Source organism: Mustela lutreola, chromosome 11 (assembly GCF_030435805.1).
Source record: "Mustela lutreola isolate mMusLut2 chromosome 11, mMusLut2.pri, whole genome shotgun sequence".
In the NCBI taxonomy this organism is placed as follows: Eukaryota; Metazoa; Chordata; class Mammalia; order Carnivora; family Mustelidae; genus Mustela; species Mustela lutreola.
In genome coordinates this window covers 55,251,399-55,272,734 of record NC_081300.1, presented here as the reverse complement: position 1 = coordinate 55,272,734, position 21,336 = coordinate 55,251,399, and the positions used below count along the sequence as shown (strand labels likewise).

General features: G+C 39.4%; 1 protein-coding gene across 5 annotated transcripts in view; it reads left to right on the top strand.

Annotated features, from left to right (window-relative positions):
* Positions 1-21,336, top strand: part of L3MBTL4 (L3MBTL histone methyl-lysine binding protein 4) — a 452,666-nt gene that overhangs the window by 284,291 nt on the left and 147,039 nt on the right. For all 5 annotated transcript variants that reach the window (XM_059139212.1, XM_059139210.1, XM_059139213.1 and 2 more), the window contains exon 14: positions 4,696-4,798. In XM_059139212.1, coding sequence (XP_058995195.1) covers positions 4,696-4,798 — 103 coding nt within the window. The remainder of the gene's footprint in view (positions 1-4,695; positions 4,799-21,336) is intronic.

Here is a 21,336-nt window from a genome sequence, read left to right as displayed (position 1 = left end):
ACACTTACTGGATCAGTAAAGCCTTTTCATTCACGTCACTGGTGGTCACCAGTTTCCGCCATTTTGAAATAAAGGCCAATTCCCTTTCTCATTTTTTAGCAATGAGTGCGAGCTCTTTAGTATATTGATTTTTCCCTTAATATCTTACATCTTCTTTACGTGACAAATAGATCAAATGCTCATATGCGATTCTTGTTTTTGTCTTAGAATAATTGTTTGATTTCACAAAAGGATAAACACAATAAAATTGCTGTTTTCTTATATGGACTTTTCAGCTGCAAGTCACACAAAAATCTGTTTACAATGGTTTAATCAAAGAGGTTATTCTTCAACACTTTTGCTTTTGTCTTTGTGCTTGTCAACCTTGTGAGTTCTAACATCTGCATTCCATGAAGGTCGAGGAAGGGGAGGACATGGGCAAAGCAGCACTGGCATCACCTTTACCCTCCTACTGGGAAAGAAGCCTTTGTGGACATCCTTATGTTGCACTTCCCTTAGGTCTTATTGTCCCAGACGGTGTCAAATGACCACATCTAGATGTGAGAGGCTGGCAAAGCCAACATTTTTATTTATTTTTTTTATTTTTATTTTTATTTTTTTTAGCTTTTATTTATTTATTTGACAGAGAGAAATTACAAGTACACTGAGAGGCAGGCAGAGAGAGAGAGAAGGAAGCAGGCTCCCTGCTGAGCAGAGAGCCTGATGCGGGACTCGATCCCAGGACCCTGAGATCATGACCCGAGCCAAAGGCAGCGGCTTAACCCACTGAGCCACCCAGGTGCCCCAAAGCCAACATTTTTAGCTGGGCACATTGCTGTCTTGAACCAAATCAGGGTTCAGTCAGCAAGAAAGAGGGAATGGACGTTGGGTGGGCAACTACAGTGTCTGCCTGGGCTGCTGATGGCAGCCACATAATTCCATGTGAATGGGGGGCCCATTAGGACATTTTACTTACTGTATCATGTGAGTGTGAAGCATTGCTCCTTACTCGGATAATTTCCAGTCTACAAGGATATTTTCAATTTTGTTTTGCCTTTGCAGGAAGAGCTATGCCATTAGATTGACTCCTGCCTAAGTACAATTTTCACAGAAGACTTGGAATAAATTAGGAGCTATTAGTGCTTGATAATAGCTCATGGTATTCAGAAATAGAAAATCAGAGATTGATTTTAGACAAGCTAAGCTCTGAAATAGGAGTAAAGTGGGGATTAGCTTCCAGCATGGTGGTCAGGATATGCCAAATAATGCCTACAGGTGTTAATTGTTGCTATCTTTGTGATTTTTTGATTCATTTATAAAATGTTTTTATTTGGTATTTATTATGTGCCAGTTGCTACTTGTAGTGGGTTCTGGGGCTCCAGTGGTAGACTCATTAGATAAGGTTAATGTCCTGACTCTAGTGAAGGGAGACAGGAGCTCAGCAGATAAACTAGGAAATTGATTTCAGTTAAAGTGGCAAAAAGCAGGCAAGGAAGGGTAAAATGTTCAGGATTGTCTCTCTAAAAAAGAATGATGTCAAGTTGAGAACATTTTCTTCTTGAGACTTAATTCTTTAAATATCCAAGTTAAAAGGAAGATATTCTTGGTAAAAATGTAATTATTTTCTGAGGAAAAAAACATTAATTTCATCATAGGTTCCCTTATCCTAGAGGCAATAATATGAAGGATTATAGAATTCACAGGTTTCTTTTCCCCAACAGATGGCTGTCTAATTCACCATTGAGTCAACCCATTAAACTTCATCATACAAAATATACCAAGGAAAATTGTTAGATTCCATGCTTTTTTATTGCATGTTCTTCTCTACTTCTTCTTTGTTATGATCCGTGCTTGCAGTTCTTAATGTAATAACTCTTCTCGTAATAGTTGAGGTCATACTCTTCCTTACGTATCTAACAAGTAGAGAAATATAACCCCCATTGGGACATTGGAGATAAATGTGCCTTGATAAATATTTAAAAGATCACTTCAAGCCTAATTTAATCAAGTGCATTGAAATAGTCCTGAAAAACATATTAGAGAATCTTCACTGACAGTTTACTGGAAAGTTGTCCACACAGAGCGACAGGCTGACTGACAGAGAGCATTTGTTTGGTGGTTTGTGTATAGGTATAATATTCCAGGTCTTTGTGACGGTGGCCTTGGTAGTGGATCATGAGGCGCAGTTTGGAGAATCTCTTTATATTTTGTGCTTCTTTCTTATAAATCTTTTTATTTACCGACTGACATAAACATACTTCTTAATTAGAGACTTGTTTACAGTTCTTTAACTATAGTTTTCACTGAATTTGTTTAAAAGTTGTTTCTTTCTCAAGGCTGCTTCCAAAAGCTACCTTTGGATTAGGCAACATGTTTCTCTCTGTTTATCCCTCAAGGTGTTTTGCAAAATTTTGAAGGCATAATAAGTGTCTAAGACAGATTTTCTTCTCACTCAATAAACTTACCGAAAATGTCTCTGAGGTCTAAATATTTGCTGTGGTACCGTCTAATATTTGTTATACGTAGGCTGTGGGCTTGTATATAGCCTGTGAGCATCTATAGCTTGCAGGTTATAAACAAAGCTGTAGAAATGGCAGCCCAGGAACATATCTTGAGGTCCTCTGACATCTTCAGGTTAACTAGAGGAGGGAGATCTGGCAAATAGTATTCCAAGAGAATGCCCATTTGCAGCAAGGAAACTGTAGGGGGTTGGGGGGGGGGTGCTGCCACCAAAGCTTGTGGGCAGTAACAACTTGAGAAAGGATAGTGCGTAATCGCACCAAGGCAGCAAGTGTGATGTATCCTCAGTAGCACATGACGGGCTTCATGCACAGCAGTCATTAGTGACCTGAGAGGAATGATATGGTTTGAGAAGCGAGATGTGAGGAAACAGAAATAACTTCTCTGAAGAGTCTGATTGGGAAAGGCAAAACAGTGAATGGCTCCTAAACGGGAATGTGAGTCTCCCAAAGAGAGTGTTAAGCTTTTGTTTTCTGTTTTGTTTTGTCTTTTTTTTTTTTTTCTTTTTGTGATGGGGAAACTGGAATTTGTTGAAATACTGGTACAAGATTCATTAGTGCAGGAGTGACAAGAATATATTAGAGCCTCAAGACCCTATAGGTAAGACCCAAATGGAAAGGGTGAGAGACCCACCCTGGAGGGGAGAGAGCTCCTCATTGTGATGGAAAGGAAGGAGGGAATGCTGTACCCCAGGACAGGTTCCTGTTTTCCCAGTGAAGTACAGGCAGGGGCAGCGGATAGAACCAGAGGTAGAGGCTTACAGAGGCCTGGGAGAGTGGGGAGGGGCTCAGGTGACACTGAAGACCATAGTTTTGTTAACAGTGAATTTGCACCATTGTGTAATTTTTTTCTAGGAGAACTTATTCCTGTGAAACACAGACCAGCAGGGTGGTGCCGCTGACCCATGGCAGGCTCTTTATATCCTTCCTACAGTCACCTGTCACAGAAGGTCTTCCAGGCAAGGGGGCTTAAGTTATTCGCAACAGAAGGGAGCTCCTGGTTGGCAGAATCAAAGAAAAGGGAAGGGAGTTATTTATGAAGGGAGAGAAGTGAGGATGGGAAAGAAGGGACTCTGTGGCCTGGAAACTCCCAGGATATTGAACCATCATCGGCAGCTGGGCTACCTCAGCAAGCAATCTGGAAGGATACGATTTTGTAGTCAAGATGGCTTGTTTGCTTAGTGCTTTTGGAAGCAGTGTCATTTTGTGTGATGACAAGATCCAGAGCGCTTTTTCTTTTTTTTTTTTTTTTTTTTTTTTTATTTTTTTTTATTTTTATTTTTTTTTTTTTCTAAAGGGAGAGCAGACTGAGGAAAATCACAGAACAGTGAAACAGGGTTGAGCTCCTGATAATCTTTAGAGATAGATTGCCCTTGGGCTTGATAGAGTTTCTCTCTGGCCTGGAGTGGTTACATATTAGCACTGATATTAGTATTAAGTACATACAGCATTATAATAGTATCAGTGCAGCATAAGTGTTACTGTACATAGTATTAGTGAAGTGGAGTAGGAGTCAGTGCTTTTTTTCAGCTAGCTTTGAAAGCTACTTAATTAAGCATGGCTAGGGCTATGTTCACCATCTTTGGCATGTCTCATTTATTAGCTGAATTTTTTTTTTAAGATTTTATTTTTTTAAGAGAGAGAGAGGGAGAGCGGAGGGGCAGAGTGAGAGGGAGAAATAGATATCCCACTAAGCAGAGAGCCTGACACAGGGCTCAACCCCAGGACCCTGGGATCATGACCTGAGCCAAAGGCAGACTCCTAACTGACTGAGCCACCCAGGCACCCCTATTTATTGAATTTCTGTCCTGTATTTGGGGGAGCTTTGTTTTGGTTGAGTGGAGTTTCAAAGGGAACCACAAACCAGACCTCACTCTTTCACATTTTTAGCTCATGGTTATATCACCTTTGCCAGTATGATTCTCTAAAAGAAATGGATGAATGTTCTCATATTTTTAAAACATTTCAATGCCTGTATATTTCGCTCTGCCTCAGATATCAGTTGTGTTAGTTTTAAGTATGACAGCACTGATATTTTCTGCTAAATCATGTTATAAAACATCACAAGTATCTAGTAAGTATTTTAGTGATGGTTTGTTGTTAATTTGCAAAGTCTCAATGAATATCATTTACATATTTTAGTCTTTCTAGTTCTTTACTGAGGTGTTTTCAAGGTATGTTCTTTTACTTCCTGAAGGAGCAAATGATGTGAAAATCCTTCCAGGGCAAGCTGTTTGTCCTACACCAGGGTGCCGAGGAATAGGCCATATCCGTGGTCCACGGTATTCAGGACATCACAGGTAAAAGTTTTTCTTGTTTAAATTATTTTAGGGATGAATTGGAACAGTGTGCAGATTAGCAGCTATAGGTAACATCAAAAATGACTCTCTTGGAGCCAAATGCCTTCCCATCATGCTCCCTTCTCTGTGTCTCTAAGGCCCCACTTGACTTGAGTAAAGCCCCACTGCTGCCTGCCCACCTCTGCCCTTCCTGGAGCTTTCTTGGACCCTTGAGGTCTTTCCTGGACCTGCATCACTTCCCAGAACCTCTGGTGTCTGATACTTTCCTTAACAAGTGCCTGTTCTATGGGATGTGCTCACCACTCTGTGTCCCACCCCAGGCCTGAATTTTCTCCACACAAATGCTGCATCCTGCTGTCTTCTAGAGAAATTCCAGAGCTTCTTGCCTCTCCCCCCAATTGTTTTCACCTCGCCCCTATTTCCCTTTCTTTATGTCTTAGTCATTTGGAGATGAGGTAATTCAGTGATAGAATAGAAAGTATTAATTATAAGTTATATTGAAGCATATACCCATGTATCCAATATTTCAGAAAAGTTTAGAGAGGATAGTGCTTTAAGAAAAAGTAAGTACAAATAAATCCATATAAGTCCCTACTATGTTTTCTGTTTACATCAATTGGTAAAATAACATAGAGATGAATTATTCATATGGTGCTATAGTTATAGAATATGTAAACTAAAAAAAATTGTTGAAATAGAAAAATACATAAAATAAATGTCATAGATAAGTAGAAAGAGAAGGGAATAGGTTATGAAATGTGTGATGCAAGGTGTAATATTTGTTTGAACAGAAGAGATCCATGTGGAAGTCTTGCTTTACCAGGTGGTTGCAATCCTGGAAGCCAGCACTGAAAACAGTTCTAAATGAACCAAAGCAAATGTTACTATAAGGAATAATGGTAAACACATCCCAAATAGCATAAATGAATATGTTATATGTGTAAATGTAATATTAACACTTAAAAGGATGTCATATAGAATCCATAAAAAAAGAAATAAAGATATGTGGACATCTTGGGTACTTGGGCAAATGTGTAGGACTCATGGGCTAGGAGACTGGGGACAGATCTCTGGAGACATTGTGGTGTTATGTGGGGGAAGGAGGAAAAGAGAGTAAAGGACAAAAAGTGGGAGGGAGAGGGAGTGGTCACACCATTTGTTGAATACCCTGTTGAAAAATGATAGAGTCATTTTTCAGACATCCTTAGGGGTATATAGCTATGAAGAATCTTCCTCAGGCTTTTGTTGTGGGCTTCTTTTTGTTTTTTTAAAATCTAGAACTGCATACCCCTCTATGATTAGTCATGAGTCATATATGCCTGTTTAAATTAAAATTAATCAAAATTATGGGGCACCTGGAGGGCTCAGTGGGTTAAGCCTTTGCCTTTGGCTCAGGTCATGATCCCAGGGTCCTGAGATCGAGCCTCACATGGGGCTCTCTGCTCAGCGGTTAGCCTGCTTCTCCCCTCCCCTCTCTTTGCCTGCCTCTCTGCCCACTTGTGATCTCTCTTTCTCTGTCAAATAAATAAATAAAATCTTTTAAAATTAATCAAAATTAAACAAAAACTAAATCCTCAGTTCCTCAATCACATGTAGCCAAGTGTGCCCATTGGCCACCATACTGAATGGCACAGAAAGCAATGTAGCATAGCCGTGAGAGTGTTTACCCTGTTCTGCCTTCTCCTAGTAGATTTTTGAGTGGCAGTTATTTCCAGATGAAAAGTGAGTCCTTCCTTCAAAACTTGGGTCATTATCCTGAAAGTTAGGAAGACTGTAACATTGTGGTTGGCCTGGTTTACCCTCCTGAGGCACTGGGGCTGAAATAACAAATATCACCCCGGACAGCTCCAGCGTGATTCCCCTGGAGATAAGATTACCAGGTAGCTCAGTCAAGGTCTCTTCTCCCACTTCATCACAGTGGACTTGGCTCCCACACTGTTCCTTCATGTGGTTCGCTTGCTTCTCCCTGCTTGGATTTGGAAAACATAGCGAACAGAGTCAGAGTGGGTGTGCTCCACTTTGTTCCAGCAGCTTCCTGGAACTTTTCTCATTCAGTATGGCACAGACAGACCCAGTTGTTGTTCGTATTTGTAGTATCTAATTATGAATAATATTGAGACTGTCCGACAGGATTTCCTCCATCCACCATGCAGCCTTTAAAGATTGGCCTCAGAACTTCTGAAGAAACTAGAAGAGTGTGGAAGTAGAGTTTAAAGAAAGGCATTCAGTGAAGCCTAGCAGAAAAAGCAAATACTGCACCTATATGATAGAAAGAAAGCACAAGGCAGTCTTTCTCCAGACCTAACAATTCATAGGGCTGCTCAGGGCAATGCCTTTGGGTCTTGGCACTCTTCCCGCCCTAGACCTTGTTATAATAGAGCAGGCTCCTGTAAATTGAAGTCTTCAAAAGCTTAATGATTCCATTACCTCAGAAAAAAAAAATAAACAACTACCTGTGATGAGTTTCTTTCTAGATTAGAAAAGACAAAAATTAGATAACTGGATGGTTCTTAAACTTGCATTTAGAACTTACACAGGATTAAACTGACAGACAAATTTTTACTTACCTGTGAAAACAGATTTTATTATATTTAATACTATTTTGTATTCACGGAATGAGGATAAGTCCTTGGTGGGGTTAGTGTTGACTGTAAAGCAGTTATGGAGGGCAGAGGTTATAGGCAATATAAGGTTAGCTCTAGTAGGCACAGAGCATTTCTCTCTCTTGCTTTAACCATTTTCAGTGACTGGTCTTGTCTTATCAAGTTTAGCTTTGAGATGCTAGAATTACGAATTGACTGACTGTATCCATTTTTAATTAAAACTTTGATTTCTTTTTAAACTACCAATTGTTGTTTTCACTTCTCTATAGGTTATCACATTCTGAATATCATTACTAAGTCAGTCAATGTACTAATGTAATGTTGAGTATAACTTAAGAACTTGGAACTAATTGGGCAAGAACAGTTACGATAAATCATTCATATTCTTTGGGGTTTGTTTTTATGTATTCCCATTACTGTAGTATTAATTTTACATTGTTGTATAACATGAAAAATATTGTTCATCAGTGTGTATCTTTAGTGGTATCTGTTAAGAATATTACACAAACACACACACCTAACTACACCTACTAGGAATTTGCCTTAACATACCCAAAGTTGTCATTATACATTTTCCATCTTATTTGTCAATGAGACGGTAAGCAGGAGATGAGAATTTTTAAATGTTGCATTCTCCCAGAGCGCTGGATTTGTTGTCATAATCATCTCTAGCTTGAGTTTCCTGAAGCATGTGAATTAGACTTGCATTTTCTAAAACGAAAGTTTTTTTTCTTCTTGTCATAAATATGTACCTTTACCGAGGAGTCATTGTTATACAAAATGCTTTTTACAGTTTCTAGTCCAGAAGAGTTTCAGGCAAATATTTTTACATTTAAAAAGAGGAAGAAAATAATATAAGTAGAAACCCCTTCAGATTCACAAAGTCCTGTACAAAACGGCTCAATTGACCTCTGCTTCCAAAGCCTTGGGGAATGCTTGGAAGTATAGGAAGACAGTGATTTTAGTTGTTCTATAAAATACTCTGGGCAGCAAAGTGCTTGCAAGGAGTGAATCTTGTTTTTACCATTTTATGTCAGAGTTTCTGATTCTGATATTGAAGGCATGGTGTTTTGAAAGGAAGTAAACAATATTCTTAAAATAAGTTGTCAGTGTCTTGTTTCGTACAGCGGGCAAGGAGAGTTGTGACATCAGGACATAGCTGACGACATCTGAAAATAATAGACCTCTTTGAGAGATCAGGTGGACCTCTTGGTATCCTTTTTAGATGGATTTCAGACAGGTTTACTCTAGTTTTCATTAAAATAGTCAAGGGGTTAACAGTAATATTCAGAGCTGTTTAGAGTTGATGTAAAATCTGCATAAGCCATTATTTAGGAAAAATTGCATCATTTCTTATCTGTATGAAAATAGGACTTTTGGTACACAATTATCACACAATTTACATGTTATTTGAATGAATTTACATAGTGAGTAAAATGAAGTAGGTGTGTTTGTTAACACAGAAATATTTAAAGATGACAATATTGGGACTACAAAATGTAAACTTAATTTAAGCCAGGGTCCAAGATTAGACAGGAATTTGTTTTTTCTAATTTGAGTAGAACACAGATTCGGAAAGACTTGGTCGAGCTCTGTGTCATAAAGTATACAAAAGGGGGGCACCTGGGTGCTTAGTCTGTTAAACGTCTGCCTCTAGCTCATTATCACAGGGTTCTGGGCTTGGGCTCCATGTAGGGCAGGTTTGTTGGGGCGGGGGGTGCTGCTCAAAAGGGAGCCTGCTTCTCTCTCTGCCCCTCACCTCTCTGCTCCTGCTCTCTCTCAAATAAATAAATAAAATCTTTAAAAAATATACAAAGGTAGTTAGTTAAGGAGCTAATAATGACATTCTTTACACAAAGAGCCAGATATTGTTACAAGGTAGGGACCTCTTGCCCCAGTGCTCCCAGTTGAGATACAGGACACACATTGCTGGTGTCACACCATAAAGAAAACACACACACACACACAAATAGAAAAGGGATATCTACTGCTCAAAAGAAAGGATATCTGATAATCTACTTTTGGGTGCTATTCATGGAAATTTATGGCACAACTTGGCCTCTATTCATGATTTATAAATCAGTTTGCCAGTGTGTGTGTATGTGTGTGTGTGTGTCATGGCATATATGTGTGTTTGGTATGTATGAATGAATATATATATATATATATATGTGTTCATATGTGTGTATAATGTGTGTGGGTACAGTAGGTACATCTGTGGGGTGTGTAGTATAGTGTGCGGTGTGTGTTGGGGAAATTGTGTGTATGTGTGTGTGTGGTGGGGGTATTGTTGGGGGAGTGTGCTGGACTGTGTAAGTGTGTGTGTATAAGTGGTGTGCAGAGCCTGTGGAACTCCTCTGGCTCTTGACCTCATTGACGAATCTCTTGGCATTCTTAGAAGTGGATTTTCATCTTTAGGGAGAGCATTTGCTGTGCTGTGCCCCTGCTTCTTGGGTGGGTTTCCTTCCTGGTTGCCTGGCAGTGCAGCCTCTGAGCATAAACCCCTGCACCCTCTCTGATCTCTCCCAGCCCTGCCTTCCAGCCCAGACTCCTTTGACAAAGCCATTCCCCTCCAAATCCTCTCTCAGCAGCAGTTGGGCCCCTTGGATGGTCCATTCATCATTTCTCCAAACCTGGAGACCATACCCAACCCCCTGCCCTTGCCGGTTTCTCTACAGGTGAGCTGCACAGCCATATTACTGGGACTCTCCTGCCTCCTGGGATTACCTTTGCCTCCTTTCTGCCATGTACTTGATTTCCTGGGTTTCAAGTCTTGGTCCCTGGTTTATTTTCTCCCAGGTTTTGGGGTAGGATTGTGGGAGGTAGTTGAATTTTTTTTTTTTTTAAGATTGTTATTTATTTATTTGATAGACAGAGAGAGCCACAAGTAGGCAGAGAGGCAGGCAGAGAGAGAGGGGGAAGCAGGCTCCCTGCCGAGCAGAGAGCCCGATGTGGGGCTCGATCCCAGGACCCTGAGATCATGACCTGAGCTGAAGGCAGAGGCTTAACCCACTGAGCCACCCAGGCGCCCCTGAATTTTTTTTTTAATATCAAAAGTATTTTTTATCTCTCCTCAACTATAGTCATTGACTTGTGGATAGAATTCTAGTTGGAAACCTTTTTCTTCAGAATATTGAAGGCATCGCTCCATTTTTCCCTCTGCATACCAGAAGTCAACTGTCATTCAGATTTCACTTCAGGAAAGGATTGGTCTTCCTCTTCTTCCACCCCACCCTCTGTAAGAATTTCAAGCCCTGGACATTTTCAGGACTTTCTTTTTATCACTGGTATTCTGAAATGAGATTTCATTCATAGGTTCAATCAGCAAGCTCATGTCTTTTGTTTCTGGGAAATGTTGCTATGGTAATTTTTGAGTAATGCCCTCTTTTCTATGTGTTCTAATGTTCTCCCCTAGCACTGACTTCCCTATCTTTTGTTCTTTTTTATGGACTGTTTTTCAACCTTGACTTGTAGTTCTTTGGTTGAAATTTTTAATTGTACTGGGATTTTTTTTTTTCAGTTTCTTGAAACGCATCGTTATTCTCTGATTAGTTTTTTTATTGCATCTTGTTCTAATTTTTTTTTGCTTGTGTGTCTTTTTTTTTTTTTTTTTAACTCTCTGACAGTATTTGAGGCTGTTGTTTTCCTGCTCGCTACATCCCCTTTTTTCCCAGGTGCTTGTGTTTTGACTTGGTTTGGGTGAGGTTGGTTGGCTTCTTTCTATTACATGAAGGACATTCTGGTAAGTCCAGCAGTCCTCCGTGTTCACTCTTGAGAGAGAGGCACCAGAAGGCTGGGATGTACCTTTGCATGCACACGTGGGGCCCACCTGCTGGTGAACTTCTTGGACTGGTCAGGCAACTGCCCAGCTAAGGCCAAGGAGCCTGTCACCAGCAGTGAGCCTCCTCCTCTGAGTAAGTTCCTTCTAGCAGACATGATGTTTCCAAACGTTTCCTGGGTATTCTTACGCCATCCTCTCTCTGCAGACTCTTGGCTCTGTCCTTGTCTGATATAGGAAAGACGCTAAGGTCTGAAGCCAACAGCCAAGAAGGAATTCTTGAGATGTCTTTGGTGTAAAAAGATGATTTTATTAAAGTACAGGGACAGGACCCATGAACAGAAAGACCTGCACTGGGGTCAAGAGGAGTGGCCCATTATCTAGTTCCAAGTTGGGAGGGGGTTAGGGATAACGGAAGTCCCTAAGAAATTTTGGAAGCAAGGTTTCCAGGACCTTGAGGGGGCTAGCTATTGTTGGGAAAAGATCATTTACTTCTGTCTAATAAAACCTGAGTCATGAAACCCTTCAGATGTGTATCTGTGGGTCATATGCTTGGGGAATGATTGCCAACATGTATCATGGGGAGTTAGAGATAAAGGAAGTTTCTAAAGGAATTTTTATCTATTAAAGTAGACTTACAGGATCCTGGGAGTTGGGCTAAGATTATCTTTTGCCCTTAGTGAAGTATTAACATGGAGGCAGCAGAGTTCCTAGAGGAATGTCACTCTGTTTTCAAGGACTTATCAATGGGCTACAGATAGTAAGGAAATTTAGTACTTTTTCTTCTGCCTTTGTTTCCCACATCATTATCTATTTTCCTGCTTCAAAGATGTGTTGATTTATCTGCTGTCATTTTTTCTTTTGTGCTTTTTGTTTATGTATTTATGCCCTCTCATTCATTTATTTGATTATTTTAGTAATGAGAGAAGGAATTCATTACCAAGAAGAAAGGAAAATATAATTTTCTAATCTGCTATATTTTCTATTTTTATTTTTTTTTAAGATTTTATTTATTTATTTGAAAGAGAGAGATCACAAGTAGGCAGAGAGGCAGGCAGAGAGAGAAAGGAGGAGGAAGCAGGCTCCCTGCCAAGCAGAGAGCCTGTTGTGGGACTCAATCCCAGGACACTGAGATCATGACCTTAGCTGAAGGCAGAGGCTTAACCCTCTGAGCCACCCAGGTGCCCATTTCTCTTATTTTTAAAACTTGGTTTACTTCCCAAGTAATCATTTAGTTAACAGTATATAATTTTATTTCTCTTTATTGTTGTTTTGCCTTATAATAATAGCATTTTCTTCTTCATATCCATAGCAAATAAAAGATTGTATAAAATGATTGGCTCTGTAAATTTTATGAATTTATAATGACTGATTGGAATACTGTGTAGAAAAGGATTCTCAAAAGCATGGTTTTAATTTTATATGCACAGTACTTCTTAATTTGTTGTCACCTGCAGTTAAAGCTTTATCATGCCAAGAGAGTACCTTTATGACATGTGTTCACGTTCATCTGATTCCTTTGTCACTTGGCCTGTCATTTTCTTTGACTTTATGTAACCACATTGTGAAATTGAACTAGGTAGAAATTTAAAAATAAACTTGTAGATGTATTTTTACTTTAATAAGTAAAAAGAACAAGAGGATATGACTTGGGATAACACTTTTAATTGTCAAAATGGCATGATTAATTGCCCAATTTAGTAAAAGCAATGATAAAGTAATGAAAGATCAGCCTTGGGTCTTTAAATCATTTCTATCCATTACTTAGAATTCTTTTTTTTTTTAATTTATTTTATTTATTTATTTGACACAGATCACAAGCAGGGGCAGCAGCCAGCAGAGAGAGAGGGGGGAGCAGGCTCCCCACTGAACAGAGAGCCCAATGCGGGGCTCAATCCCAGGATCCTGGGATCATGACCTGAGCCGAAGGCAGAGACTTTAACCCACTGAGCCACCCAGGCGCCACCATTACTTAAAATTCTTGAAGGTTAATGTGTATGTCTGATTTTACTCACTGGGAAATAATTGTATGAGAATTCTGATTTTTCCCTTTAAGGAAGAAGACTGCATATGGGATCCTTAGCAACTGGGGTGTTGATTTCCAAAGACACAGTATTCTTTGACGTAATCGAAGGATTTTATTTTATACAAAATTTCAAATTATGTGAACTGTCAAGGTTGTAGGAATTGCATCCTTATTATAATGAAGGTAGATTTAACTTTAGTTTATTTCTACATAAGACCAGTTTATAGCAATTAATGGTAGACCAAAATGATAATATCTGGTAATTTTAAATCGCCTTAAAAACCAAAATCAAGGGCACCTGGGTGGCTCAGTTGGTTGAACAACTGCTTTCGTCTCAGGTCATGATCCTGGAGTCCCAGGATCGAGTCCCACCTTGGGCTCTGTGCTCCACAAGAAGTCTGCTTCTCCCTCTGACCTTCTCTCCTCTCATGCTGTCTCTCTCTTTCTCTCCTCTCTCTCTTAAATAAGTAAGTAAAATCTTAAAAAAAAAATCAAAGTAAAATATAGACAAAGTCCATTCTCTTAAGAACTAGAAATTTTACCACCTGTGTTACTTTTGAATTAATACCATTTTATTAAAGAACTAATCCATGGTCAATAGCAAAATTTTAGGTAATATACAGAAGTATTCAAGAGCAAATAAAAACCATTCATATTCCAACTACAAATTTATATGCCTTAAATATGTTTTGCTTTTCAGGTTTTTTCGTATATGTGTATTTCCCATGAGTAAAATCAGACAGGATATACAAATTTTGCCATTTGTTTCTCAGTAAAAGATCAAATTGTTTCTTGTTTTGTTAAAAATTTCTCAGATACATTAATCAGATGTTATTTGGTGCAGAAGTTTAAATACTGTTATGTCTTTGCATGGTGGATTCTGTATTAGTTAGAAATGATTCTTAATCTTTATTTTTCCCTGTCCTCTGCATTTTCTCATGTTAATAGTGCCAAGCAGGATTTTTTTTAATTTTGAGAAAATCTATCTATTCTATTATTTTTAGCACATCATGTCAATTTATTTAGGTATTCTTTTTGTGAGAAGCATATAACTGTCTTAAAAGTAAAGTCCCATCTAAGAGTCATTTCCTATTGATAACATAATTTGACCTATTTGCAGTTATTGTTATAATTATTATATATATTGTACATATTCTAAATTTTTTATGTCATAAGTTTTTGTTTGCTTGCCTCTTTGTTTTAGTGACGGTTGTGGGGCAAGGGATGGGAACTTCCTTCATTCTTTTCCTCCTGTTCCAGAGCATTTTGTTTATTAATGAGTTCTAGGTTAAAGGGAAAGTTTTTAGTTTTTATAATGGTTAGTCTGAACTTTTCCAGTGCATTCCTACAATTGTGTTTATGTAACCATCAAAGTCATAGAACATTAATATGGCTTTCTTTTGTGAAACTTGAAACACTGGATGCTATTCTTTTTTCCCCTCATCCAACATACCCACTTGTATTAATTGAACTTGTGATTAGATACTGTACGCTTTTCTAAACTTTTCAGTTTTTAAGCAATAGAGTTCAATTCTTAGAAAGAACAGAAATGGGCAAACAATTTTGCAGCCATACTTAAAACAACCATGTACCCTTACTTCTATATATTTTACTGGTTCCAGAGGTATCCTCAGCCCTTTCGGTGCAATTATTGAATTTTTTAGTTTTTATTTTAATTGCAGTTAGTTAACATACATTGTGATAGTAGTTCTAGGTGTGCAATATAGTGATTCAATACTTGCATACATCACCTGGTGCTCATCACAACAAGGGAATTCCTTACTCCCATTCACTTATTTATTGATCTAACATCTATTATTCTTTGTTATGGCACTGTTTGTTTCGAGGTTTGTTTTAATTTGTCTGTAGCATCTATATATTATACTTAAAATCTTTGTGTATCTCATGCATGAAGTCCGTCTCAGAGGAGATAAATGTCTTAAGCCCAGAACTTTTCCTTCAGAGTTCCAGCATTGCTTCATATCACCTTCTGGTTTCTGTGCCATGTGGGCAGAGTCTAATGCCAGCCCCACTGATGGTGGCAGAGGTGATCTGCACTTCTTTTGTCAAGCTTTCTTACAGAATATGTTTATGTGTTTATGTATATCCTATGAAATTTAAAATCGCCCTGCATATGTCTAGATATGGTTCTCTTTTCTTTCTTTCTTTCTTTTTTTTTTTCTTTTTTTCTTTTTTTTTTTTTTAGTTGATCTGTAATACTGTATGTTCTTTCATAGCTTTTAGGCCAAAGTCCTCTTTTATCACAGATCATCTTCAAGTATTTTGTATGGTATCTGTAGTCTTCTCTCCAAAATTTCCATTAGATGACATTGGATCATCTGGATCTGTCCTTCCTGTCTCTCTTTTTGTCTCTTATTGTTTTCAGTTCTTCATTCTTGCCTCTGCATCCTGGGGCAGAGCTAGTTTGATCTTTTGTACTGACCCTTGGCAGTCCTCTCGCACCTCCTTGCCAGCTTTCTTGGCCACTCTCATTCATCTCTATCACCATGTACTACCTCCAGTGGCTCCTCTTAGGCAGGTATTAGGAGAGACATTTCAGATGCAAAATTCGTACCTGATCCTGACACATAATCATCCCTACACTGGAAACTTCATTTCTCCATTTATTTTTTTTTTCAAAATAAAAACTTTCAAGTGCATGTAACCCTTAATTAAAAATAATTTAAGAATGTCCCTTACAATTTCAAATGGTTGGACAAGGGGTAAGTTCACAACATGTATGGGTCTCAGTTTTTCCATCTGCAAAACAAAGTTATTGGACTAGATGATTTATCATTTCCCTGTTAATTATCTTACCTACCTATTGTTACTCTAAGTGAAATTCATCAGCATAATCTTCTGAAGAGCTAAAGCATACTGCTGGGACAGAGCTTACTCCACTTGCCAGGAACTCACCCAGATGTAAATTTCACTATTTGTTAAAATGTGAATATCTTGAGTTCAGGATCTATATTCCAAATGTAAGGCCTATAACTACAAAACTATAGCCAATAGAAAGAACCGGGTTGGAATAGCCCCCTTCCTAAAGACACTGCAAAAATCAAGATTAATGATCCTTCTGTTATCTGCAGGCACAACAGAAAAGAATATGACTCCCCAGTCAGTTTGTTGTGACTTCCTAGAGTTACTCAAATTGTCAAAGAATTTGTCCTAGCTAATCTGAATGCATAGGAAACTCTGTAATCTAATTTAAAATAGATTGTTTTCCCCTAAGAAATAACATCCCTAAGACTAGGAAGTTTCACCCACTGTGGTTTCTTTCTTATAGGTAAAGCTTCTTCTGGAGACTCTTCTCCTAATTTTTAAAAAGTTACCATTATTAAATGTAACATAGCCAGAGCCTGTCTGCCTTCCATGTGTGAGGATAATGTTGATAGTATCCCTGATTTTTGGAAACTACTTGGAGTGCAGACATTAGGGTGGACCAAGTTTGGTACAAAATTTGAAAGTTGATATTTCTCCTTTGGAAAGAGCCTGTTATACAAGATAAGAATACCAATGAATAACATGTTTATTTGTACATCATTTAACCTCTCTGAGAACATTTTCACACGCATTATCTTAATATCTTAATGCACAGAGCAGCCCTACGATGTAAATTTTATTGTCTCTAATTTATGAATGAAGAAAGTGAGTTCTGGACACACTGTGTCTTCTCTTCCTGGTGCACAACTAGCAAGTGGCTGATGTCCACTTCTCACTACTTCTGGATGCATGGGTGCTAGTTGCAATTAAGTCTTTGACTTGAAGATGAGGAAGATTTAGGTCAGAAAGGGAAATGGTAAGATTAAACTACCCACAAAATTACTCCATCTGGATAATCAGTTGTTAAGGAGATGGTCAAGAACAGTATCCTCATGAGGGAAGAGCAATACAAAATGATCTCCAGGATTCCTTCCAAACTACACATTTTTGATTCACAGCTCTGGAATACATACATAAACACATGCACACACATGGAAGGCAGGGGCTCTTGAACACAATTCCAGTTGTTGCTTATACTTTGCTCTAGACAATAAGGAAAAATATTAGCTACCTGAATATCTGCCTCCTCTTTGGTATGTAGAGATGTTCAAGTACTCCTTGTCAAACATGAACTATCAGAAACAAACTTATAAATCAGAAATCTGAAATAAAGTCTCAGGCTGTGAAAATATTAAGCTAGATATGATGATTTTAATTACCCCTTTGTCTCAGTTCTTCTCATCTTGATGATATAATAAGTACAGCATCATGCTCTAATGTCTGTTATTATAATTCAGTGCCCACATATGTCAGATTTAATATTCATTTGTTCATCTTTATGTGGAGCCAGATGGTAGAGGTGAATTGCCTATTTATAAGAACTAGCTGCAATTAGTGAATTTTCTAATTCCTTCAGTGATAACAGTGGGTGCATTTAGGATGGTTTAGGACTGCGTTAGAAATGCCAGAGCACCAATGCGAGGTAAATAATGTGGTGCTATGTATCCCAAAAGATCACGTTGAATACTAAAATAGACACAGTGTCATTGACCTCAATTACAATGATGCATGCTGAAGAAAGTTCATGTATGAATGGAGAAGAGATAATTCCAATATAATAAACCAAGCTTTGATCTCGGAGGCCAGTCATGCAATGTGGTAAACATCAATTATGTAGTAAATAACAGAATTTGTTTTAAAAGATACGGCTATTCTGTGCCTGATTATATGCCCAACAAAAATGCATGCATACGTCCACTAAAAGATACGTACAGGAATGTCGAGGCTCTGGTTACCCTTGGTGGTATGACTGGAAGAACTGGAAACAGAGGGGCTCTGTTTCTTGGTCTGGTGCTCATGTCAGGAGCTTGCTCAGTTGGTGAGAACAGTTTACAGTCTGCTCATTCTGAACGTAAGGTCCCCTTCAATAAAAAATAGTTCGCAAAAAGAAATTACCTCAGCAGTATTGAAGTGACCTTCCCAGGACACATTACCCACAGGTTTCTGCATGTGGTCTTTGATGGTCTGACGTGTAAGGGACATCAAGATGGAAGGAAGCTGCCCAGCCACTCCTACCCCTCCAGAGACCTCTTATGACAGGACAGAGAGAGCAGACACATCCAGGGTCAGGGCTGTTAATGAGCTCCCTGGGGCTCCTGGGCTGTTGACCAACTCAGGAGGAGGGTGGTCAGCTTCTAAGGCCCCCATTACCAAGGCCTATTGTCATCCCACTGTCTAGTGACCTGGAAATGGACCTGTGTTGGCCTGAGCCTTTGTTGGAGCCCCATGGCCCACAGTGTTCACCTTAGGTTTTCGTCTGCTTTGCGTGTCTCTATCATGGATTAAAAATAAACACAGTACAGAGTAAAATGTTGAAATTTCACCGCATTGGGAATTAGGAGCCCTTGCTCTTGAGCCCTCTGTTCTGGAGGATATTACCCTGTTGTTGGCCTGGTTTTGCCTCCTTTATGCCAGACACTGAGTGGAGTAGAGAAATGACTTCTCCTTCTCTGAGACAACGGGTCTTGCAGGCAGAGGTATCAGGATAATGAAAATAGACTAAAATCCCTTCTAGTAAAATTTATATTTCATGGAAAACCATGTTGGAGTCAAAACCATCCTTGAGTCAAATCTTCCACACACCTGAAGTGGGCCTGAGCCTTCCATCAAGTGTATCTGGCCAGGCTTCTGTGCTGTTTAAACTAGCTCGTAAAACAGATGACAGAACCTCGGAATAAAAGAGCGTGCACCACTGCTTTGAGTATTTCCTGAGCAGGGATGCACACGCCCGTAGCCTTACACCCTGCCTCTTTCTCGCATCCCACACGTTTATCTAAGAGTTCTTTGCTGGTAATTCACAAACACGAAAACTGTCTTTCAAAAAGGAACTAAGAGCCATGTCCCGTTAAACAGCAAACTGACATTCTAGCCTGCATGTGAGGAAAGCCTCCGGGACCGTTCCGGGCATTTCCAGGCCGGCTGCATGTGGGCAGCCACTTTGCATCACTGTGCTCACAGCAGATCCTGGCTCCTTCTGACCGTCACTTCCAGCAGGCTCTAGTCTTTGTTCACAGGGATATGTGCTAAGGATTTCAGCACAGTACTCCCCAGCTACTATATTTCTAAAATATCAAGCTAGGGGCTGGGAGCAGGAGAAACCAGGGATCTCCCTCATGACCTGTGACTTGGTAGAATACTTGTTGTTAGTAGCTGGTGGGAATGCGGGGATGGGCTGGCTGTGGGCCACTCTGGTAAGAGGTATGGGTCGGGCTTGGAAAGGAAGCTCTTGGCAGGGAAGGATGTTGTTCTGGTAGCAAGATAATCTGCACTAGAATCATTAGGACGTACCCGATAAATATAAATACACAGCTGTACCTTGATGTGAAAATTTGTGCCCAATGGTCAAAGCCCTGCTCTTCTATAATATGTGAAAACAAATAGAGAAGAGCAAAGTCCTCGATGGTCAGTTAATCGATTCCTTCTGGTGTTACTTAACAGTATTTAAAAATAAGGCTGTGTCTCCCTCCCAATCCCATCTTGTTTCATTGATTCTTCTCGGGATAAAAATATATGTTTATAAAAAAATAAAAAATTAAAAGTAAAAATAAATAAATAAATAAATAATAAGGCTGTGTAAGTGGCCAGTGAAATTTTTATGTGTATTAAGGGTTTCTTTTGAATGGAATAGCTAGGTACTAAAGAGAAAAACACTGTAGAAATTTATGACTTAAAAGGCAGTTAAAATTTGCAGATACGTGTTTTATAAAAAGAATTACTTATGACTTTAACAAAAAATATATCACATGGAATGGCTTATGTTTCTTTCTAATACAGTTTTTATCCTTTCATTGAGCAAGGATTTACTGAATGTCCTTTATATACCCAGCATTTTACTGCATATAGATCTGTTCCTGTTCTAGAAGCTCACAGTCTAGGAGAGGAGATAAACAATACCTATAATGTTAACTAAATGGTACGAGAATAGTATGTTTGGGAAGCCATGTGTGGGTAGTCATGTGAGGGTCCCTTGAGCTAATCGAAGAGTTTCAAGAAAAGTGTTCCAGAAAAGAGGATATCTTCCCTGAATCCTGAAGGATGAGTAAGATTTAACCAAACAAAAGAGGAAAGGATAGCTGAGGTACAGAACAAGTGAGTACGTATGTGCCCATGTGTGTGGTTGCACATTATTTCAAATATTGGGAGCTTGGATTTGGGTGGTGATAGTGGAGGATGATGGGTGACAGATGAAGTTAACGATGTGACCAGAGCCATGCCCACCGTGCTGCCAAAGCATTCCAACCTTTGCTGGCCCTGCCTTCATAGCCTCTGAGATAAGAAGTTGAGAGAAGACATTTCACCTTGCATTCAGGTCCCAGTGGTTGTTGTTTTCCTTGGGTGCATATTTTGGTGGTGGCTGGTCCCCTATTAAGACATCTGTATAGTAAGGGCTAGCTTGTCCTTCTCACGTTACTAATACAGAGCCTCAGACAGTCTTTCCATGAGTTTATGCAGTGCTCTCCAGCTAGTTCAGGATGCTGGCATCAAGAATATTTATTTTCTAACAGTGCCATTGTAGTTTCATTGTTAATAATCCAATGAGAATTTTTTTAATACTTGACACTTCAAGATTAGGTTCCTGTTGCATGCCCAGAATCTTGACATATAATGCTGTAATCAGCTGTCACAAAAAGAGTTTCACAATAGATATTATCTCCATTTTATAGATGAGGAAACCGCGGTCAGTTTCAGAGGACTGGCTATTGGGTTATCAATAAATGGCAAAGCCAGATTTGAATACAGTGATTTGGGTCCTCATTGCCCTCAGTGCCATCTCCTTCCCCTGCTGTGAAGCCCAGGAGGCAGCCGATAAGAGGAGGGAATATCCACAGCTGGGGCCACCTGTCAGCCCAGTGCAGGCCTTCGGGCCCCCATTTGCATTCAACAATCTCTGGGAAGTCGGTGAACATCTCTTACTGTGTCCTCCTGTCCCTTGCTTCACCAGCTCTTCTGCCCTGAACTGACCTCAGCTCCTACTGAAAACATAACCATCCAGTCAGGCTTCTGTGGGCACAAGAGAGGAGCCCTCCTACTCAGCACCACTATGGAACACCCACCCCACCCCACCCCCGCAGCTCTCATCACCTGT